General features: G+C 39.7%; 4 protein-coding genes across 5 annotated transcripts; 1 reads left to right on the top strand and 3 right to left on the bottom strand.

Moving 5' to 3' along the window:
- Window positions 1-1,267, bottom strand: LOC104422178 (peroxidase 5). Its single transcript, XM_010034429.3, has 2 exons — window positions 996-1,267; window positions 1-768 (listed from the first exon to the last, which is right to left on the bottom strand). The coding sequence occupies exons 1-2, from the start codon at window positions 1,209-1,211 to the stop codon at window positions 1-3; spliced, it is 984 nt and encodes a 327-aa protein (XP_010032731.3). The 5' UTR covers window positions 1,212-1,267.
- An 8,459-nt stretch (window positions 1,268-9,726) lies between these two features.
- On the top strand, window positions 9,727-14,918 carry LOC104422177 (FACT complex subunit SPT16). 2 transcript variants are annotated; one of them, XM_010034424.3, is made up of 3 exons: window positions 9,727-9,918; window positions 10,675-10,781; window positions 11,338-14,918. In XM_010034424.3, the coding sequence occupies exon 3, from the start codon at window positions 11,364-11,366 to the stop codon at window positions 14,652-14,654; it is 3,291 nt and encodes a 1,096-aa protein (XP_010032726.1). In that variant the 5' UTR covers window positions 9,727-9,918; window positions 10,675-10,781; window positions 11,338-11,363; the 3' UTR covers window positions 14,655-14,918. The 2 variants fall into 2 exon arrangements, with proteins under 2 accessions (XP_010032726.1, XP_010032727.1); XM_010034425.3 differs by lacking the exon at window positions 10,675-10,781.
- Window positions 14,919-16,152: 1,234 nt separating this feature from the next.
- On the bottom strand, window positions 16,153-16,674 carry LOC108955584. The gene has a single exon (XM_018863594.1). The coding sequence runs from the start codon at window positions 16,672-16,674 to the stop codon at window positions 16,153-16,155; it is 522 nt and encodes a 173-aa protein (XP_018719139.1).
- A 1,868-nt stretch (window positions 16,675-18,542) lies between these two features.
- LOC104422169 (glutamine synthetase cytosolic isozyme 2) lies at window positions 18,543-20,638 on the bottom strand. The gene is given in 12 exon segments (XM_039302881.1): window positions 18,543-18,896; window positions 19,015-19,052; window positions 19,136-19,189; window positions 19,277-19,300; window positions 19,303-19,353; window positions 19,460-19,588; window positions 19,818-19,897; window positions 19,900-19,904; window positions 20,000-20,106; window positions 20,202-20,250; window positions 20,406-20,509; window positions 20,615-20,638. Coding segments are annotated over 12 exon segments (849 nt in total). The 3' UTR covers window positions 18,543-18,712.
- Window positions 20,639-20,970: the final 332 nt, after the last annotated feature.

Below are 20,970 nucleotides of genomic sequence, written 5' to 3'. Positions count from 1 at the left end.
CTAGTTCACAACTCTGCAATTTCTCCTAATCTCGCCCTGGTTCCCGGTGAGAATATCGATCGATCCCATCTTTACCATAGCAGCTGCGAACTTGTTAGCCCATGCTCCGCCACGATTCGCGTGCTTCCTCACGATATATGCTGTCGAAGGGCTATCAAAAAGTGTCTGATCGGAAGTTAATACGCCTCGGTGGTTCTTCAAATTAGTGTAGTACTTGTTGTCGAGCCTGTTGGGCGTGGCAAAGTCCAGTGGGACCGTCGGATCGCTGGCACCTCCGTTGTTCAGGCACTTCGCTTTCAGTTCACTGGCCATCCTGGGTTCCATTGAAGGGTCTTGCTTGTGCGTGGCGTTGAAGGAGGACAAGCGGGTCGAGAAGGAGGAACAGTGCAAGACTCCAACCGAATGCGCACCGGATAGTGTCACCATTTCTTCTCGAGAGAGACCTTTTCTTGCGAAATTAGCTTCCAACTGTTGAGCATCTAAGGAAGGAGGGGGAAGATTCTGGGACGGCTCGTCTCTAAGGGAGACTAGCCCATCACGGCGACCGGCTGGGACTGCATAGTTAATGCTGCCGAGCTTGTAGGTGCTGTCGCGGGCCGCGAACGCGAGAATGTCGGCGCAAGAGACCGTCTGGGGGCATAGATACTCTAGCTCGGCCTTTGCCTCGTCAATGACTTCGTAGCCTCGTAAGCTTGGGTTGTTCGCAGGATGTTCCTTCTCTGCTGGGTTGCCCGGTGTTGAATCGAGCAAAATTGATGCATCGCAACCCTATTATTGTATCAGAAAACAGGAACATTATCAGGATTGCTGAAATGCATCTGCATAAGGAATTACGTTACTATTGTACTCTATACTCACATCTAGTTAACATCCTTTGTTATAAAAAAAATATCACAAGAATGCTTTTCACTAGGAAAAGTTTATAGCCGCTGCTAGTTATCGAAATTGAGATTGTCACTGCTACTTCAGAAATGTGGCAAGAAGTGTTTGCATACCCGAACAAAGCAATCATGGAAGTGCATTCTAATAAGCCCAGCACCAATGCCAGGATTTCTGGCCACCGCCTTGTTCACGGCTTTTCGAACGACGGACTCCACGGACGGGCAGGTGGAGTGGTAGAATCCCACTTGGAGAGTCGCCGAACCTGAGTTCAGCATGGCGACCAGCAAGAAAATGACACAGAAGCCGAAAGAGGTTTCCATAGTTTTCATTTCCAAGAGTGAACCAGGATAGGAGCCGACAAGAGGGTGGGAAGAATATTGAATGCGAAATCACTTGAGAGTGAGAGTCTGTAAGAAGATGAAAACGATATGGAGGTAAGAGAGAAACCGAGTGGGTGATGGAAAGAAGATGAAATGCGAAACGGGTTTTTATAGATCGGCATTGGAGGCGTGACAATCACATTAAGATAATAGTAAGGTCGGTTTTGATTGATTCGTAGAAGAAAGCGTGTGTTGCAGCTGTGCTTTTGCAGGCACACATAGAAGAAGCAGAAGAAGAAAAGGAGGAAAACTTCAACGTGAAGGTGGACGAACGCGAGACTTTTTGAACAGTTCTTCGTGAACTGGTCTTTTGGGGAAGAAAAAACAAAGATATCTCCTTTAAAAGTATTCCGAGGGACGGCATTCGGCTGTTTTTTCATGGAAAATTATTTAAAAAGTTCTCTACCTACTCTAGGGCGACTAAGGCCACTATGCATTCTTAAACATTTTTACCATAAACATTTTGACGATTTGTTAATATAGTGATTTCTGTTAGGGATAAGTACATTAGAAGTTTTAAAACTTATCATGAAAATGTAATTTAGTCTTAAAACTTTCAAAAAGTACAATTAAGTCCTAAAACTTATCACGAAAGTTCAATCAAGTCCTAAAATTTTCAAAATTTTCAATAAAGTCCTAAAACTTGTCTAGAAAGTGCAACCAAGTTCTAAAACTTTCAAAAAGTGCAATCAATGGAAGGACTTAGATTGAACCATTTTGATAAGTTTTATGACTTAATTATACTTTTTGAAAGTTTTAAGACTTAATAGCACTTTATGACAAGTTTTAGGACTTAATCGCACTTTGTGACAAGTTTTAGGACTTAATTACACTTTTTGAAAATTTTAGGATTTAATTGCATTTTCATGACAAATTTTAGGATTTCAAATGCACTTATCCCTTTCTATTAATTTTGGATGGGAATCATTGACATAGACCGACGCCCACGTCAGAAGATCTATATTAGCAAATCGTCAAAAATTTTGACAAAATTAAAAAGTTTCGAATTGAATTGGTCATCATATAAGATTTTTTGAATGATTTTCTCTATTTTCAAAAATATTAACTTGGTGACAAGAGGGCTGTAGAGAGCTCATCGTCTCCTTCTCAAGTTCGTAGCAGTGTCATTCTGATTTCTTTTTTCATGTTAGCAGTGATAGATCGATTAATATATGATTATGCGGGCGTACGTGACTCTGGTTCGGTCAACCAATTTAGCTTGGCCCACCGCGTAATGATTTTTAATCATATCGTTATGATATTGCTACATGTAACATACGGATGTGTTCGTATTATTGTATACAAAGGATGAGAATCGTCTAAGACTAATCGGATCATTCACTCAAATATATTTGGGAATTTGAGACGATAGAAATTTGCCTCTAGAGATCGATTATTTGGTGATGAACTTTTAGTGGCGAATAAATTAAGTATCCTGCATACCCTAATTGATTTAATAGTTGATTATTTGATTGGTCACGGATTATTATTCACCTCTAATTTGTATATTTAAGTGACGAATATTTTGCTTGATAACATACTTATAGCAACAACCCTTTTGCTTCTGTAGCATTTTTTAAGAGCAAGAGATAAATTTGCCTTAAATTGCATTTGTCGTGGAAAATTAATTAGTTGTCATATCTAATTTTAAAATGCAGATTTGGGGCAAATTACCTAAGTTCCAAAAATCTTATTATAAGGACAGAAATTTTTACCTTCTATAGAGATCTTTTCAGTCAAAATAATTTGAACTTTTTAAGATTTAATGAAAATAATTCTCCATTGAACAACATGGATCTTTTTCAAGTAGTTGTATTCGAGCTGCCCATCCTAGTGAATCCTTAACCTTCGGTGATCGATCCAAGGTCAAAGGCACTTTTCCAATGTATCTATTAGAGGCGATTGGTTCCCGGTCCGATTCAGTTCCATCTAGGAACCGGGAACTAGACTGGGAGAACTGTTTCCCATTTTTTTGGCCCAGGGATTGGACTGGACAGTCCTAGCATCGAGAACTAGACCGGAACAACCGGTCCAGTCTCATAGAACTAGCCACTTCGCAAAAAAAAAAAAAAAAAAAAAAAAAACTAGAAAGATACTAGGAATTATTACTATTTTAGGGTTTATTGTCATTTTTAAGAAATTTAAAAATATATATTTTTCCAAAAAGAGTCGGTCCAGTCTGATTTCCTCCTAAAGCCGAGAACTGGACCAAGCGGATGGTTTAGTCCAGTCCAGGTGGTTCTTGATTTGGTTTATCCGATATGCTCACCCCTAATACATATATAATCTAAAAAGGAAAATGTTGATAAATAACAAAGCATCCTAGCAATGTAAATTTTAAAAAATCATATATAGTAAGATGAAATTACAATTTGCTTAGAAAGAATGGCTGAGCACCAATTGCTCCAATGACATCTCCAACGATTGGCAAAATTACCAACTCAATTCTAAACAAATCGTACAAATGTCAATTCAGTTCTAAACTTTTCAATTTTTCCAATATAATCCTAAATTTATTTATGAAATTCCACGTGACGAAATTTCCACGGTAATAGGCTCAGAAGGACTACATACATGCCTATATTGGCAAAATTGAAAAATTGATAATTGAATTGATATATATATATATATATATATATATATATATATATATATAAATATAAAACAAATTTATGACTTAATAGGGGAATTATTCCCTAAATGATTTTGTAGCTTCTATAAGGCTGAACGAGAGGTTGATCATCTTTTGAAGAGACTCAGTATAATCTCTAAAAGTCTTGTCCTAATGCTTGCCCTCCATATGGATCTTTACGAATGCTAGATTCCTTTGCCGCAAAAACTGAGGTGGAACCTTAAAAAACATATATTCTACCATTGACGTTGTCCTCCAAATTAGGAATTTTATGATTTAGAAAAGTAGCTACAAATGTAATTTTGCAAAATCTGATAATTTATTCGATAATAGAGATTGATACTTACGACTATATTCAACAAAGCATGGATATATTTTTCTTACTTGATTACTTAGAGGACGACTTTGATGGGATAAGAGAGAGCTTTAATTTTCGAGCCATCCTGTTGGGTCGTGAATTTGCACAAAAGATAACTTTTTTTGCGCTAGAAACACAAAAGATAACTTATAAGGTTATAGCTACATACATAAAACTTGAAACTTACAAGAATTAATTCCTAAAAATACCCTTACGGTGCTTTTATTGATTGTTAAAAAAAGTTCTAAACCTATTGCATTATTGTCAATTTAGTCTTAAACTTTTTTATTTTCTCAATTGAGTTCTAAATATTTTCATATTTTGTCAATTAAATCCATTTGGTTAATTTTGATGCAAAATTGTTGACATGAACATTGGTTGTCCTACGTGGTGTGATCAATGCTAACATGGACTATATAAAATAATATTTTAATATTTTTTGAATTTATTTACTTATCTTGTTATCTTTCATTTTTCTGTCCTTCCCTTCTTCTTCCTTCGCTAACTCGCAAAGGCAACCTTGCCATCACTAGGTGAGGTCGGCCTTGCCTAGATATGGTGAGGCTTAACCTTGTTAGATTTAGCAAGGCTCGACCTCGACCAGAGTCAACGAGGGCAAGCTTCACAAGGTCACCTCTAGTTGATCTCCAAGAGCAGAAAGAAAAAGAAAAAGAAAAAAGGAAAGAGAAAAGAATAAATAAATATACTTTAAAAATATTTAAAATATGATTATAAATTATTTACGTCAATGCCGATCACACCATGTGAAATTGCTAATATTCATGTAAGTGATTTCTAATCAAAATTGGTGTGATGGACAATTAGCAAAATGTTAATAAGTTTAGGATTCAATTGACAAAATTAAAAATGTTTATGACTAAATTCGCAAAAGTGTAATAAGTTTTAAACTTTTTGAACAATTTTCCCTACTTTTTACTATTTTATAGTCCACCCTTTCACATGGGAATGGGGGAAGTGAGGAATTCGATTCCCCACATTTTCAAGGGAACTGGGGTGGAGATGTTTAATTCTACGTGTGAAGTTCAATTTTCTACACTCTGTAAAAGAGGCAAGGTAAAGATTTGAGAGCAAGTTGAGAATTGAGTAAGATAGACAAAAAAAAAAAAATTATCGTGTTCTAGCATTTTATTAGACATTTTATTCATAGATAAGTTAAATAAATGTTCAAAGAGACTTAGAAAAGAAGGAAAAGATAGAGATCAAGTTAAATGTGGAAATAAGACATAGTATCTTTTTTAGATCAAGAAAGAAAAATTATTGGGATTAAGAATAGGGGTATATTATATCATTGTGATGGAAAAGGCGGAAAAGGCGCCCAATCTATCATCTTGGCCGGAAACTTTAGGGCCCAAAATTTATTATTTGTAAATCACTTAACGAAAAAATAAATTTGTAAAGTCAATTCAGACTCTCTATCATTTAAAGCCAAATAAAGCTTCTCCATAAATAATTAAAATTGAAGCAGAGAAGAATAAAAATAAAAGATCCAGAAAAATGACTCGGTAATATTAAATATTCTCGGTAAAAGTAATGAAGAATTGTCCATTTACTTTGATATTTCTTAGCGGTAGAATACTTTTATATGTAATAATTCAATTCAATGACTATCATTCAGTCTATCTTATAGAGGGAATTCCTTTTTTGTTTTACGATTTTCTTTTCAGTTTGAAATGAAAGAAAAATAGCCCAAATCTTCATTCACATTAACTTTTCTAGCGGTGGCAACATGAGTTGTAAACCCGCTCTTTAACTCATAGGTTTGAATGGGCCACCGTAGATAAAGTTTACTTGAATTTGAGCTAAATTGCGTATGAAGTAGACCCATTTTCTAACCTTTGTTTTTATTCTCAGCATTGGATTATCTATCAATTTTACCAAGGGAAAATTCACCTCTCCTCCCCATTTTTTTCTTTTCCCTTTTTTTCCGCGTCGTTTCCCTCTTTTCCACTTCAACGCGTTGACATCGACAGTTGAATTTAGAATAAAAAGAACGACTTCCCTTCCCTATTTTCATAAAACATCACAGTAAAAGCTCCTTTTCAAGTGAAGATGAGAAATTTAATTTTCTCATTTTATTACAATTAAGTGACAATTTAAATAAAATTGCTTTCAGAACTTCCATTCAAAACGGAACCAGTCTACTAATAATTGAAAATCACGCTTCTTTACTACAAAAGAGCATAGCCAAATATGTTTTTGAAATTGTTATCCCTACAAGATTTCAAAACTTGTACCGATAGTCAAGCATCCATTTTCACTTTGCGTGCGTGAGCGTCTCTTAGGAGGTGCAAACAAAAAGCTACCGGATGTACTCCGATCACCGTGGCTTACTGATTCCTAAAAGCAAAGCGATTCACGAGAGCAATGGAGCATTGCTCGTCACTTACACCAAATCCATCCCCCTTTGCCTCACCACCGTCATCACACTCCCATCCATAATTCAACCCTTAAACTCGTCCATGCAGGTTTTCTTGTCCATGCGCTCAGCCACATCTCCATGTTGCTCGTGCACCACGCAAAGTCCTAGCTGCCGACCCGAGCTCCTTCACTGACTCAGCAAGCTTGTCAATAGAGTCACTCATTTTTCAGAGACACAATTTAAAGACAAAAATTCCCAAGAATTAAAGCCCAGATTGGTTTCGGGCAACATTGGGTATAATTCATTAAGATCGTATTGCATAAACAATGGGTCAATTCAAATTGGATTATTTTCTATCTGCTCATTTGACAAGCCCAATGTGTATCAAGAGCTAAGCATTTCATATTTTTTTAACAGACATAAAGCGGACATCTCTTGATGAGTAATAAAAATATGAGTGAAAATGAAATAAGAAAACATGTTTATCGAGCCAACGGTCCAACAACAGGGCCCAGCATGCCTCAAACATGCAATGATGAGCCTTCCTCCTGTCCCAAGCCCACGTCCCCTCCACGCACAGACCCCACCGAACGAGGCCGGCTCACAAGCCTCGGCTGCGTCGGTAAACCCCTCACAGGCCGTCTCGTATGGATCTGATCCCAATCTTACACCTGGCCTCTGCACTGTTATCGGGACTGGCGACTGCGCCGATGATTCCGGGACATTCTCTACAAGCACTGCATCGCACGCTCGTGCACAAGCTTTGCTGTCTTTGAATGTTTCCCCGCGTCCTCCGCTCGCTCTTTGCCCTTCTCCTCATCGAAAGCGAGGTGTTTCACGGTCGGTCAGCCCGGTCACGGTCTCTTTGATCTTACTGTTGTTCATCTTACTTTAGCTCTCTGACCGTCATGTTGGTTGTACCGCATCTTGACTAGACTCCCTACTTGTTTGACTATTAACATAATCCTTTTTTTTTTCGCCAATTAAAAAAAGAAATAATATCAAATTATCCCATGGTGACAATCTCTCAAAAGTTCTTTGGAGAGTAGAATTTATTTCAAAATACCCCTTGAATGTAATAACTTTATTTTAATAAACCCCTTGTTCATTGTTGGCTGTCAAGAGTGCGTGAATCTTGCGTGTACGATTCTTCTTACAAATCATAAGATAATTTCGTCTTAGAATTATGGTGCCATTGGCCATGCAGCAATGAGGGCCCTGCATCCTCATTGGGTTCAGGTGGATGAGTGATAGCTGTTGCCGTCACGAATTACTCTTGCACAGAGATGGTTAGGCAGTACGTTCTCGAATGCATTTGCGTGTGAATGAAAGATGGGTTGAGGTTGACTTCTTGTTGTCTTATTAAAAGACTTACGACATGGACAAAACAAATGGAAAATGCTGTTAAATAAGCACTTCTTCACAAGATATGACTAGAAATAGTAGAAATCACAATCAGCGATGACAAAAACATTACCTCCAGAGACCAAGGCATGGACAAAACAAATGGAAAACGCTGTTAAACGAGCACTTCTTCACATGATATGACTAGAAATAGTAGAAATGACAATCAGCGATGACAAAAAACATTACCTCCTCTCTCTCTCTCTCTCTCTCTCTCTCTCGGGTCTGTGGTTTCTAATTTTTTTTTTCGAATTCCATGCATTAATTTGTAATTTCAGGACAGACATAGCCTTTTTATTTGTGCAAAATTGTGCGCGTGAGATTTACGAGCTCGATGGTCGACCGATTTTCATACCCAATAAGTTCAAGGTTTGTCTAGAAACAATCATTAAGTTTAATTGTGTTTTGAAATAAAGTCTAACGCAAGGAATTAAGATTTTTGAGATTATTTCCACAAAAGAGAAAAGTCTACCATCTTTATCAATCATAGAGATCTAACAGTTACATATGATATAGCCAGTGTGAACATTAGAGTAGCACACTTTATCACTTGATCGAGTTAAGAAGAGTCGACGATGATGACCAAAGTCATAATATTAATGACAAAGAATAAATACGAAATCGTATTTTTGTTTTGGATTAATAGTTGTATTTGAGAAATGGTATAATTATCAAGACAACAATTCTTTTTTTTTTTTTTGTCATAAGACAAGAATTCATTTATAGGCAAATTTTCACAATTTTACAACCTAGATCATTTATATGTAAAAGCTACTAATTTGTACTCCAATGAGAAATTTAAAATTTATAAGAACATAAATATGTCTAGAGGAAATGAGAGGAGAAGGAAAAATAAAGAGAAGTTGAAATTTAGAAGTGAGAGATTTTTTTTTTATCAATAAAGCACAATATTAATGATAGTTATATCCATGTATTTGATATTTGTTTTTCAAATTTTAACATTTAGATTTTTACATAGTTATAGCCTTTTTTAAAGGTTAATTTCCTTTAAAAACCCCTCAAACTATATGTGTAATTTCAATTCTACCCCAAACGTTTTTTTATCTTAAAAAAATTCTTAACTTTCACTCTAATACCTATCTAATAATCATGACCGATTTCATCAAGATTATTACCATAAGCTCATATGAAGGTTTTATCGGGTCTTGATGAGACACAATTTTTTTATAATAAACCTCTAGTTGGTCATAATGTTGATAATGTTGAAGAAACTAGTGTCAATATTTAAACACGTGAGGTATATTTGTCATTAGGGTGAAATCTCAGGAGATTATTTTCAATAAAGAAAAGCTCGGGACATAATTAAGATTTCACTAAAAGTTGAGGGCCTTCTATTTAATATAGAAATTAAAGGGCATTTTGAAAAAGAAAAGACGGAAGCAATTACCAGAAAAAAAAAATTGTCCATTTCCATTATACCTCTGTAGATTAAATCATTTAAATAAGCTAGTGCATTATCCGGCAAAAAAAAAAGGAAAAAAAAACAAGTTTTTAAGACAAATATCGCAGGTTGTACTTCTCGTTCGTGTTTTTATATTTTGGAGGGCTTTTTTTTTTTAAAATAATATTTTATTTTTTTTTTATTTCCGTTTGAATTTTTTTTTATTTTTATTTTTTTTTGCTGATTTTCCTTTATCATATGATGTTACCGACTTCCCTCGCTCCATTTCAGTTCTCCCCATTAGGGCACGCTTCGTTCCCTCTCTTCCCTCCCCTTCACTCTCTCTCTACTCCTCGCGAAATCCCTCCTCCTCCTTCTGCATCGGCAAATCGGACGGCCGCCGGAGCCGCCGCCGCCGCCGCCGCCGCCGCCATCCTCCTCCTCCTCCTCCTCCGTCGCCGCAGCGAGTCCGGGAGAACGGTAGGCGTTTCTCTCCTTTTCGCGATTCTCGCTCCGTTTCTTCGTCGCTTCCTCCTCTGCCTTTCGATCGAGGAGCAGTCGATTCCTCGCTCGATTGGACGGAGCCGTCGGGTCCTCGATCGTTTTGCGTTTTTGGGCCATTCCTTCGATTTCTTCACTTTGCAGTTCGTTTCGTGTCGTTTCCGGAGGGTGCGCTTAGGGTTTTGCTCGAAATGAGGGATTTTGCTGGATTTTGACCGCCGGGGGTGATATTTCCAAGTGTCGATTGGAACGAAAAAAGTTGTCAGGACGATTTACTTAGTGTGGGGTAGGGTGGGCGTGTTAAGGACTGAGGAGTGTGATCGCCGGCCCGTGTGGGAGCGAGAGGGAAGGGAATGCTATGGCGTTGATTTCTGGGATTGTACAATTTTCGATAAGTAGGATAATTATGTCGACAGAGTAGAAGGCATGTTTATCTGAATATGCTGGAGGAGTATGCGGAAGATAATGCAGGGAGAAACGAATTGACTGAAGATAATGAAAAAATTTTGGGCATCTTTTTGTTTGAAAATTATGTTTTAAGCAGTAGCTGACTTACTATTCTGCGGACAAATATCGTCATTAGTATTTTTGCTTGCGGAAATTGTGGCCTCATGGTTGAATTCTGTATGCGCCTTTGATCGTAATCTTTTATTCAATTGGCCTTGTGAAGGGATGTGTGTGAGTTGTGGTGCCACTAATTGTAGCCTTGACTTCCTGATCTGTTCCTTAATGTAGCAAAGCAGTGGCTGCCCGTCTTCCTGTGGATCTACAAATTGCTCATCTAGTGATTAAAAATGTGCTAGATCTGACTTGGGCTATGCCCCCCACTTGCATCACTTCAGGTTGGACGGTTACGCCCATTAGATTACAATTAACAAACTATTACCAAATGTGTCTTAAATTTTGTAGGGATATTTTCAACTTTTTAGAATAGTATAGATATGGATAGTTATATATTTGCATCTGTTTATGCATTTTTTAATTGTCATAAAATTGGTTACGTCATGACTATGCATCCATTACTGTAAAAGGCAGTTTGCATTAGCCTCAGTACTGTTTCTTATTTCAGAAAGATTAACATGGGAAAGAAAAAGGGGAGATTAGATTGGAATTTATCATGGATAATTTCTTTGCATGCAACACATAAATTCTTTGAAATACAGTGTGATGAGCCTTCTGACGTTACTAATATACGGGCTTTAGATGGTTCAATCTCTTGACACATTGATAAACCTGGACTCTCTTCTGCCACGAGTTTATTTGCATGTTTGATAAGGAAAATATCAGCTCTGCTAAGAATTTTCTTCCTATGCTTCCTACGCTGTATGTTCTATTACTATGAAAATAAGAAACTTGTATTGTGTTGTGTTGATTTGTATTTCATTTGCCTCTTATCAGGCTGGTGTTAAGTGTGGTGTTTGTAAATGGGCGATCATCGAAGTGGAAATGGGCAAAGCATTAATGGAAAGGCTGCAGCGGCTGGACCTGCGTATAAGATTCAGTTGGAAAATTTTGCAAAGCGTTTGAAGACTCTTTATACTCACTGGAATGACCATAGGAATGACTTGTGGGGTTCTTCTGATGTTCTGGCAATAGCTGCACCTCCTAATTCAGAGGACCTTCGGTATCTCAAATCTTCAGCTTTAAACATGTGGTTGCTGGGTTACGAGTTCCCAGAGACTATAATGGTTTTCATGAAGAAGCAGATCCACTTTTTATGCAGCCAAAAGAAGGCAGATGTACTTCAACCTGTTGAAAGAACTGCTAAGGAAGCTGTGGGAGTCGAAGTGGTGATTCATGTGAAGGCAAGAAGTGATGATGGGACTGCTCTAATGGAGGCCATTTTCAGTGCCGTCCGCTCTCTTTCTAAGGAAGATGGTCAACAAGTACCTGTTGTCGGGTATATAGCAAGAGAGGCTCCGGAAGGTAAGCTTTTGGAGACATGGGCGGAAAAGCTTAAGGCTGCTGATTTTCAGCTTGGTGATGTGACCAATGGGTTGTCTGACTTGTTTGCTGTCAAGGATGATGCTGAGCTTTTAAATGTGAAAAAGGCAGCACATTTGACGGCTAACGTGTTGAAGAACTATGTGGTTCCGAAACTAGAGAATGTTATTGATGAGGAGAAGAAAGTGACTCATTCATCGTTGATGGATGAAACTGAGAAAACCATATTGGATCCATCTAGAGCTAAGGTAAAGCTGAAGGTGGATAGCATTGATATTTGCTATCCTCCTATTTTCCAGAGTGGAGGAGAGTTTGACCTGAGGCCCAGTGCAGCCAGCAACGACGAATTACTCTATTATGATTCTGCAAGCGTGATTATATGCGCGGTTGGATCTCGTTATAACAGTTACTGCTCTAATTGCGCAAGGACGTTCTTGATTGATGCCAATCCCTTGCAGAGTAAAGCATATGAAGTGCTTCTAAAGGCCCATGAAGCAGCAATTAGCATGTTGAAGCCCGGGAAAAAGCTCCATGCAGCCTATCAGGCAGCCTTGTCAGTAGTTGAGAAGGATGCTCCTGAACTACTACCAAACTTGACGAAGTCAGCTGGGACGGGAATGGGTCTTGAATTTCGGGAGTCAGGGTTGAATATTAATGCCAAAAACGAGAGAATTATTAAAGAAAACATGGTCTTTAATGTATCGCTTGGTTTCCAGAATTTGCAGAACCAGACAAACAACCCAAAGAACCAAAATTTCTCTATGCTGCTTGCGGATACAGTCATTGTTGGAAAAGAAAAATCAGATGTTGCCACTCATATGAGCTCTAAAGCTGTGAAGGACGTGGCTTACTCATTCAATGAGGATGAGGAAGAAGAAGAAAGGCCGAAACCCAAACCTGAGGCTAATGGTGCGGACACATTCATGTCCAAGACAACACTCAGGTCAGACAACCAGGAATCAAAGGAGGAGCTAAGAAGGCAGCACCAGGCAGAATTGGCTCGTCAAAAAAATGAGGAAACTGCACGGCGGCTTGCTGGTGGACGCTCTGGGGCTGGAGACAACAGAAATGCTGCCAAGACTTCGACAGACCTTGTTGCTTATAAAAGTGTTAATGATTTACCACCTCCTAGGGATTCCATGATTCAGGTTGACCAGAAGAATGAAGCCGTTCTTTTGCCTATATATGGGAGTATTGTCCCATTCCATGTTGCAACCATAAGGACAGTCTCAAGCCAGCAGGACACCAATCGCAATTGCTACATTCGGATTATTTTTAATGTCCCTGGAACTCCTTTCAATCCTCATGACAGCAACACGTCGAAATTCCAAGGTGCTATCTATTTGAAGGAGGTAGCTTTCCGTTCCAAGGACTCCAGGCACATAAGCGAAGTCGTGCAGCAAATAAAAACTCTTAGACGACAAGTTATGGCTAGAGAGTCCGAGAGAGCTGAAAGGGCAACTTTAGTTACTCAAGAGAAACTCCAACTTGCAGGGAACAGAATGAAGCCAATAAAGTTGTCTGACCTATGGATCCGTCCAGCTTTTGGAGGTCGTGGAAGAAAGATACCTGGTACACTTGAGGCTCATGTTAATGGTTTTCGGTATTCTACCACCAGGCAGGATGAACGTGTAGATATCTTGTTTGGAAATATTAAACATGCGTTTTTCCAGCCAGCAGAGAAGGAGATGATAACCCTTTTGCATTTTCACCTGCACAATCATATAATGGTTGGTAACCGGAAAACCAAGGATGTGCAGTTCTATGTTGAGGTGATGGATGTGGTCCAAACCTTAGGTGGTGGGAAGAGATCTGCCTATGACCCTGATGAGATTGAAGAGGAGCAACGGGAGAGGGATAGGAAGAACAAGATTAACATGGATTTCCAGAACTTTGTGAACCGGGTAAATGATCTCTGGGGCCAGCCCCAGTTTGGTGGGCTGGACCTTGAATTTGATCAGCCTCTAAGGGAACTTGGCTTTCATGGGGTTCCCTACAAGGCTTCAGCTTTCATTGTTCCAACTTCAACCTGTCTGGTGGAACTGATAGAGACTCCTTTTCTTGTGGTGACACTGAGCGAGATTGAGATTGTGAACTTGGAGAGAGTTGGTCTTGGACAGAAGAACTTTGATATGACTATAGTTTTCAAGGACTTCAAGCGGGATGTACTTAGAATTGATTCCATCCCTTCTACATCTCTTGATGGAATCAAGGAATGGCTTGACACAACAGACATCAAGTACTATGAAAGCAGATTGAATCTGAACTGGCGACAGATATTGAAGACCATAACTGATGATCCACAGAGCTTCATAGATGATGGAGGCTGGGAGTTTTTGAATTTGGAAGTCAGTGACTCAGATAGTGAAAAATCAGAGGAATCAGACCAAGGCTATGAACCATCTGATGTGCAGTCCGAATCTGATTCGGAAGATGCGCCTTCTGATAGTGAGTCGTTGGTGGAGTCTGAGGAGGATGAGGACCAAGATTCAGAAGAAGATTCAGAGGAAGAGAAGGGGAAGACATGGGAGGAGTTGGAGAGAGAAGCAAGCAATGCAGATAGAGAGAAAGGTGATGAATCTGACAGTGAGGAGGAGAGAAAGAGGAGGAAGATGAAGGCTTTTGGGAAGGGTAGAGCTGGTCCTAGTGGTGGCATGCCAGGTAGAGCTGGTCCTAGTGGTGGCAGACCAGGTAGAGCTGGTCCTAGTGGTGGCAGGCCAGGTAGAGCTGGTCCTAGTGGTGGCATGCCTAAGCGAAGAAAGATGCGGTAGATGTTATTGTAGCTTGTTTAGAATCTTGGGTTTAGCTTTGCTTGGTCAAGCTCTTTTTGGTTCTCAGTTCGTCCTGTCTCTGTAAAATGCAGTTATGACTAACATATGTTGAATGGCTTAGGTTTGATCGCCGAGATGCATTCCTAGTTTTAATTTGGGCTTCTGCATGCAATTTAGCGTCTGTTGTGAATGATACTGCTTAGAAAGTAAACTATCTTCAATGGCAATTAAGGAGAAATCTCTTCTTCTCTGATTGTTTAATTATCTTTTAACTGATTGTGTGATTGCTGCTTTTGCTTCCAGCCTTACACCCTTCCACCTGTTTGTTGATTTGTTTGTTGTCTATGCGGACGTGCATTTTTAGTGGGTAGCGATATATTCGTTTTCAAGGACCTCTCTTCAACTCTATGTTGAAGAAGCGTGTACCTCTGTAGTGGCGGTGGAGCACGAGGTGAACCGGATATAAACTATACAGCTAAGTGGGTCAATTTGAGTGATTAGAGCACTTAACTAGGTCTTCTTTGAGAGAACTTGGAGGAGTTGGACAACTTTTATTTGATTGTTGACGATCGTTGTTTAAAATTTCCAAATAGAAATTGCCGTCTTGTGCCTGTGGTTGATAGCAGCTTTAATTCCTGAACTTAGGTTTTTTGGTTTTTGTGGTCGCTTAATTCCTGAACTTAGTTGAGAGCTCAGTTTTGGCGTGCTTGGTAAAATGAGATCGTAAAAGAGTAATCGTGGTATGTTTTGATAGCACCGTTCAATAAGGAATACAAACTTCTGGAATTGAAGCACGTAAACTCCTAAGTGACTCGTGTCCACGATACAAGTCCTATTTTGATTTTTTTAATAGCATATGTTTAATAGACTTTGTGAGTTTTCTTGTCTTGCACGATTGTAAATACGCTAGAAAACTTGCCGTGCTTAAGTGAACTTTAGACGTTTGCAGTAGGAATGGGATCAATCAGCCCAGCTAATGCATGTTTGCAAAGATTGGGGGTGGGGCCTCCATCATCACTCCCAGGGTCTGCCCCGACCAAGAATTTGTGAACGAGAACAATCGCCATGTCACTTGCATCAGCTAACTCCAGGGTTGTTCAGTATGACTCTTTAGATTCACGTATGAACTGAGTTAGAGGGATATTTAAGAGAATTCTCATGCGAACATACCAAGATTTTAAGCCTCATAGTTATGACCCAAAAAAAAACGGTCTCATAAGACAAACTTACCTCTTCTCTTTTCTGGTCCTTTCCATTTGGAAACAAAATCGACATATTTTAGGTTCATCACAGGCACAAGTATTTTATCGCTGTCTGATGAGATGTATGCTTGTTAGCAGCAAGAGTTGCTCGATCAGATAATGAGGGAGAGAACATTTAGACCCAATTGAATAATTTTCGCGGACATATGTATACTAATGTACAATGCCCACAAGAAAAGAGAAGGTGTACTGAATCCTTCATATACAATGACCCAACAACAGATGAAGTAGAAGACCTAGGACGACGAGGTGAAGCTGGCTTGTGACACTCCGCGAGTCTTGAGAGCGATCGATTTGATCACATCTTCAGGAGCCCCGCACATCAACGCATGCCTCTGCCAAAGCACCTTCACTTTCCTCCCTAATTTGCTGCCCTCTTTACTTTTATTTTTCTGATGATGATGATGAGCTCTTGCTCTAGAATTACCATCCTTTTCATGCCGACAGTATTCTATGAACTGGTCCAATTGCCTGCATATAGTTTCTATTTCATATGAGTCGAGCAGAGAATTCTCCTTACGAATTCCTCGATCATGTCTCTGAGCCTCGGTGGCATCAGGTTCAGATTTGGCCATCTTCGTGGCTTCAAGCTTGTAACGAGACGGTTTAGGTTTGGGACTTGGACTCCAGGCCGTCTCGCAATATTCATGAGTAGGCTTTTGCTCCGACCCGGATCGATGCAAGTACCAAGCCCTTGCAGCTTCTTTGACAGCATCCACGCCATCATCAATTCCTCTTGCTCTTCTTATGACCTCCATACGAATCGCAGTGCTAATGGATGAGAGTGTTGGTTTCTGCTAGGAACGAAGGGACAGCAAGGTTCATTAGATTTGAAGGGTAAGTAGGAAAGCAAGGGAAGACGCTGGAATGTGCTTCTACAAATTGATAAGGGCATTACAGTCGTTCTTTTTCTTATGGAAAGGTTATATAATAATGCTCGCACCTGATGGTGAGTATCCCTTCTGTTTTTGTTGTCAGCATTCAACTGATGGGCTGTTTCATTGGTGTTGGCTTCGTAGGTGTTCGAAAGCATTAGGTGAGATTTGGCGTTTTGGGACTATTTCCTCGTGGTGAAGCTTCTCTCCTCCTGACGTCCTGAGCGATTAGATTAATTAATCCTGATCCAAATGGTATTTTCATCGTAATATCTAGCCCACTCTTCGCTTCTTCGGCCCATAGACTCAGTTAGAAGACGTGGAGCCGAACCTTTTGTTTTTTTTTTATTCTCTCTATTGTCACTCCTTTTGATAAAGATGCAAAATTGCAATTTGCTGATACAGCTGGTTACAAACCACTGCACATTGGATGAACGACATGGGGTAACATCAAATCGTACAAAGTCCGACATGGACAGAATCTCTAAGCACATTGATCGATGTCGCATATGTTCCATGTCCTGTTGATGGCGTTCCATGTGTGCTGTTGTGAGTTTTCTATATGTTGCGATAGGTTGTTAGGATATATATTAGAAATGCTTTGTCCATAAAGACAAAGCTACCTTAAAGTCTGTTTGGTGGGTTCTACGCAGATCAGGCTTTAGTCAATATGAGTCATGCCTTGCAACTTGAAAGATTTCATGCTTTTAACATCTCGAAACGCATTTCTTTTTACCAAACCTTTCGATATACATCTACTTCCGTGAGTAATGACAATCCATGTGAGTGCACCAATATAGCTTAAAAACAAGTACCTCTCCAATCTTGATTGCGCTTCACTAACTGGGATCATACATCTTGAATAGACTCCGGAACCCAACTGAAGTATTGCTAGCAGAAGGAATTTCCTCTCTTATTGTATATGACGCAGACGTGCTTCTAGTATAATGCTTTCTTAATTTTGTGTTACTTGATTATGTAGTCCGCTATGAAGCATGGCATTATTATATCTTCTACTATTTATGTTTGTTAAATGTCGCTGTCTGACTTCACATGATACTTCGGTATATTGGATTTTTTTCCAAAGGTGAAGAGGCCTCAGGAAGGGCAATTTGATAATAGACGTCTGTCAGGCCTGGATCCTTTACTTGCACAAATCCATCGGGAATGTCAAGGGCGACTGTTGCACTTCTGGTTCTTCTATATATCTTGCACGAAACAGCTTGAATTTCGAAAGAAGTCCTAAAGGGAAGGGACTTAGGGGCTGGCTGTACTTCTGGCTTTAAATGGCATAAACATCGAAAAATACGCATCTGATAAATCACGTAAAACTGAAAAAACTTTGCCAAGAGAATTAGTCACTTTGCATCAGTCAAAGATTGACCCTGTCGCCATTTATTTTCAACCAACTACAGCAGACTCAAATCGATATTGCAAGGAAGCGATATGCTTCTCTTGCGGCATCACCGATCGGCATATATATGGTATGGAGAAACTGGCAGAAGCTGCGAGAAAATAAGGAGATAAAAGAAAAGGCAGATGCTGTTCTACCCGTAGAAACACTCCGCAATGAAAAGAAGACGAAAGGAAATACTTGGAATGGTCCTGTCTTAAACGACATTTCCCCTGATCAAGATGGTCACGTCACGATCGTTCCCAAGCGGAGAGGAACTCTATGGTTTCCAGAGGATCGTGGTCTCTGCAATCAAGGAAGTGACCACATCCATGTGGATGCAGGTCTGACCAGAACCATTCCCAGCTTCCTCAGGGTCTCTTCCCACTCCAATATCAGCACCTCGGCTCACAAAGCCCTGCTGAAAAACCCAGTGTCAATCCACCATTCGATAAAGCGTCTAAAGATGCTAGCTTGCAATCCGAATAGGGCTAAGAGCAACAATAAACATGCTTAAAGTTCCAAGTTTCAGAGGCATCCGATTCTCCTTACCCATACGAAGGTGTTGATATCAGCTGTCTCATGGTGCCCAGTGAGACGACGCTCGTTGCCTTCACCATATGCCGCAATGTGTTCCTTGCGTCTCAGTCCAAGCTTCTCTATTGCCTTTTTGATGACTTCATATCCACCATCATTCCTCATTGACTTGGTGCTGCAACCCGGCCATTAAATTCAGCAAATATATGAGTGGCAAGTCTCCTCTGCTTGTTTGAGGGCAGAAAGGTGTGAACATAGGAAAGCATAGACAAGAATCAGTGACGTTATGTTACCTGTAATTTGTGTGTGCACCAGTTCCATTCCAGTCTCCCTGATGATAATAAAGGCAATGTGAACACGAAGCTGTCCTACATAAGCATGAAGAACGATTAATATGAAGGGCCGTGGACGAACCTGAATAGGCTTGGGATCAAATGAAAGGACAACGCCAGCAATCTTGGTGATCCTCTGGTAATACCAACTGATTAAATAAGCAAAAAACCTAAAAGAGAGTATTACTACTGCATGAAAATCCAACGTAGGCCGTCACATTACCTCCAAAATATAGCGGCCTACCCACACAATTCATCTCCAGCTGAGATGCCAACGGCAGGACCAACTTGGAATTCCCACTACACAGGAATAAGATAAGAAAAGGGTTGAAAATTGAATATATTGGCTGGAAATAAGAATTGATGACATGTAATGTGACTACTTTCCAAAAATATGTTTTCTAACCTGGCCTGGCATGACTTCGCCCTCGATGCCACTGATGTTGATTCCAGCACATAAGCAGGCCTTGTAATGGGAGTCCACAATATCTCTCCCAAAAGCCTTGTCTGCACCAATGCCACAGTAGTATGGTCCCTGTTGAACCACAACGATTTAGTGTATAAATTCTGGAAGAACTGATGCATTATACAAAACATTGTGGACATATCTGCTACAACATTATGCATCAATTGAGAAACTCCATCTTCTGAATAAACTTGTATGAAGAGCATGAGATGCGATGCACTTGCTCCCTTCTTTTGTTTAAAGGGATGATGGCATATGGCAACAGATACAACTGGAATTTAAGCGGACCGTGATATACCTGAGGACCGGGATAGCCACCGACAGGCCATCCAGTTGGCCACTTCACATCTCGCTGCAAGAGGATATACTCTTGCTCAATCCATACCTGTTCTCATGTATTAAACCCGTACAAACGGTAAGGGAGTCAAAGAGGGAAAAAAATAATAAATCAAAATGAGAAAACACGACAAATGAAATTACCAGGGCTCTTCAGCAACAACATTAGGATGGCTGAATATCTTGGCAGCAGCATGCCTCTTGTTTGTCACGATTGGCTCTCCAGCTGGAGTATAGGCATCGCACAGGACCTAAACCAATGACATTTCGTTAAAAAATATGCTATAACATCAAGTCAAAACTGATAAATGGAGAACTCATTCCGCTAAATAGAAAAAGAAGTCACCAGGATATTGTTGCCCCTCCTAAATGGATCCTTGAAAATTGCTTGGGGACTGTACATGTCATTGAATTAATACCAAAGACAGGTAAGAAGTCGCTATTCAAGAAACACACGAGCTCTAAAAAACCATCACTGATCTGACTAAATTTATATCAAACAAGAGGAGACTTGAGGCTATGCACAGAAACCCATGTGATGAACACTTACTACAGGATCACTTCACTATCTTCCCCGGGGGCCTGATTAGTGCTCGAGCCATCATAGTTCCACTTGGGAAGTTTCGATGGATCGCTGACAGGGCCATTAAGAGTCTATAGGTAATTCGACATAGGAGTCCACGTCAGGGATTGGGAAAAACGAATTTACGAGCTACTGAACAACCAGTTGCTAGATTATCTATAAAGAGAGGAACTTACTCTTGCTTTGCTTCTGAGGTCCATACCAGATCCCCCAATCCTTTTCAAATTAGCCAAAACATAAAGCATCATTAGATAAGGAAAAAGACATGACTTTGAAACTTAATAAATAAAATCTGAGGTAATTCTTTATCAGAGTTCAAGCCCAGAACGAAAGCATCAAATGATTATCTTTCTCCACAAAACTGTTTAAAAGGGAAAAAAGAGACTTCAAAGGAGTAACCCCGTGAACAGGGCAACCCCAAGGATTGCTCTGTTCTAGCGGCTAAAAGAACAAACGGTCAGCCTGCAAAGAAAGCAGAGATCAAATCTGATCTTATCTGAAAGAATTACTCGGCTTAAGCACGTTAATTTCT

Source organism: Eucalyptus grandis, chromosome 10 (genome assembly GCF_016545825.1).
Source record: "Eucalyptus grandis isolate ANBG69807.140 chromosome 10, ASM1654582v1, whole genome shotgun sequence".
Classification (NCBI taxonomy): domain Eukaryota; kingdom Viridiplantae; phylum Streptophyta; class Magnoliopsida; order Myrtales; family Myrtaceae; genus Eucalyptus; species Eucalyptus grandis.
The sequence above is the reverse complement of the archived record's forward strand: the minus strand, read 5'-3'. Positions and strand labels throughout refer to the sequence as shown.

Coding starts and splice junctions, on each gene's coding strand:
- LOC104422178 (XM_010034429.3), bottom strand. CDS start 1,211: ATGAAAACTATGGAAACCTCTTTCGGCTTCTGTGTCATTTTCTTGCTG. Junction 769..995: donor TCCATGATTGCTTTGTTCGG/GTATGCAAACAC, acceptor ATACAATAATAG/GGTTGCGATGCATCAATTTT.
- LOC104422177 (XM_010034425.3), top strand. CDS start 11,364: ATGGGCGATCATCGAAGTGGAAATGGGCAAAGCATTAATGGAAAGGCT.
- LOC108955584 (XM_018863594.1), bottom strand. CDS start 16,674: ATGGAGGTCATAAGAAGAGCAAGAGGAATTGATGATGGCGTGGATGCT.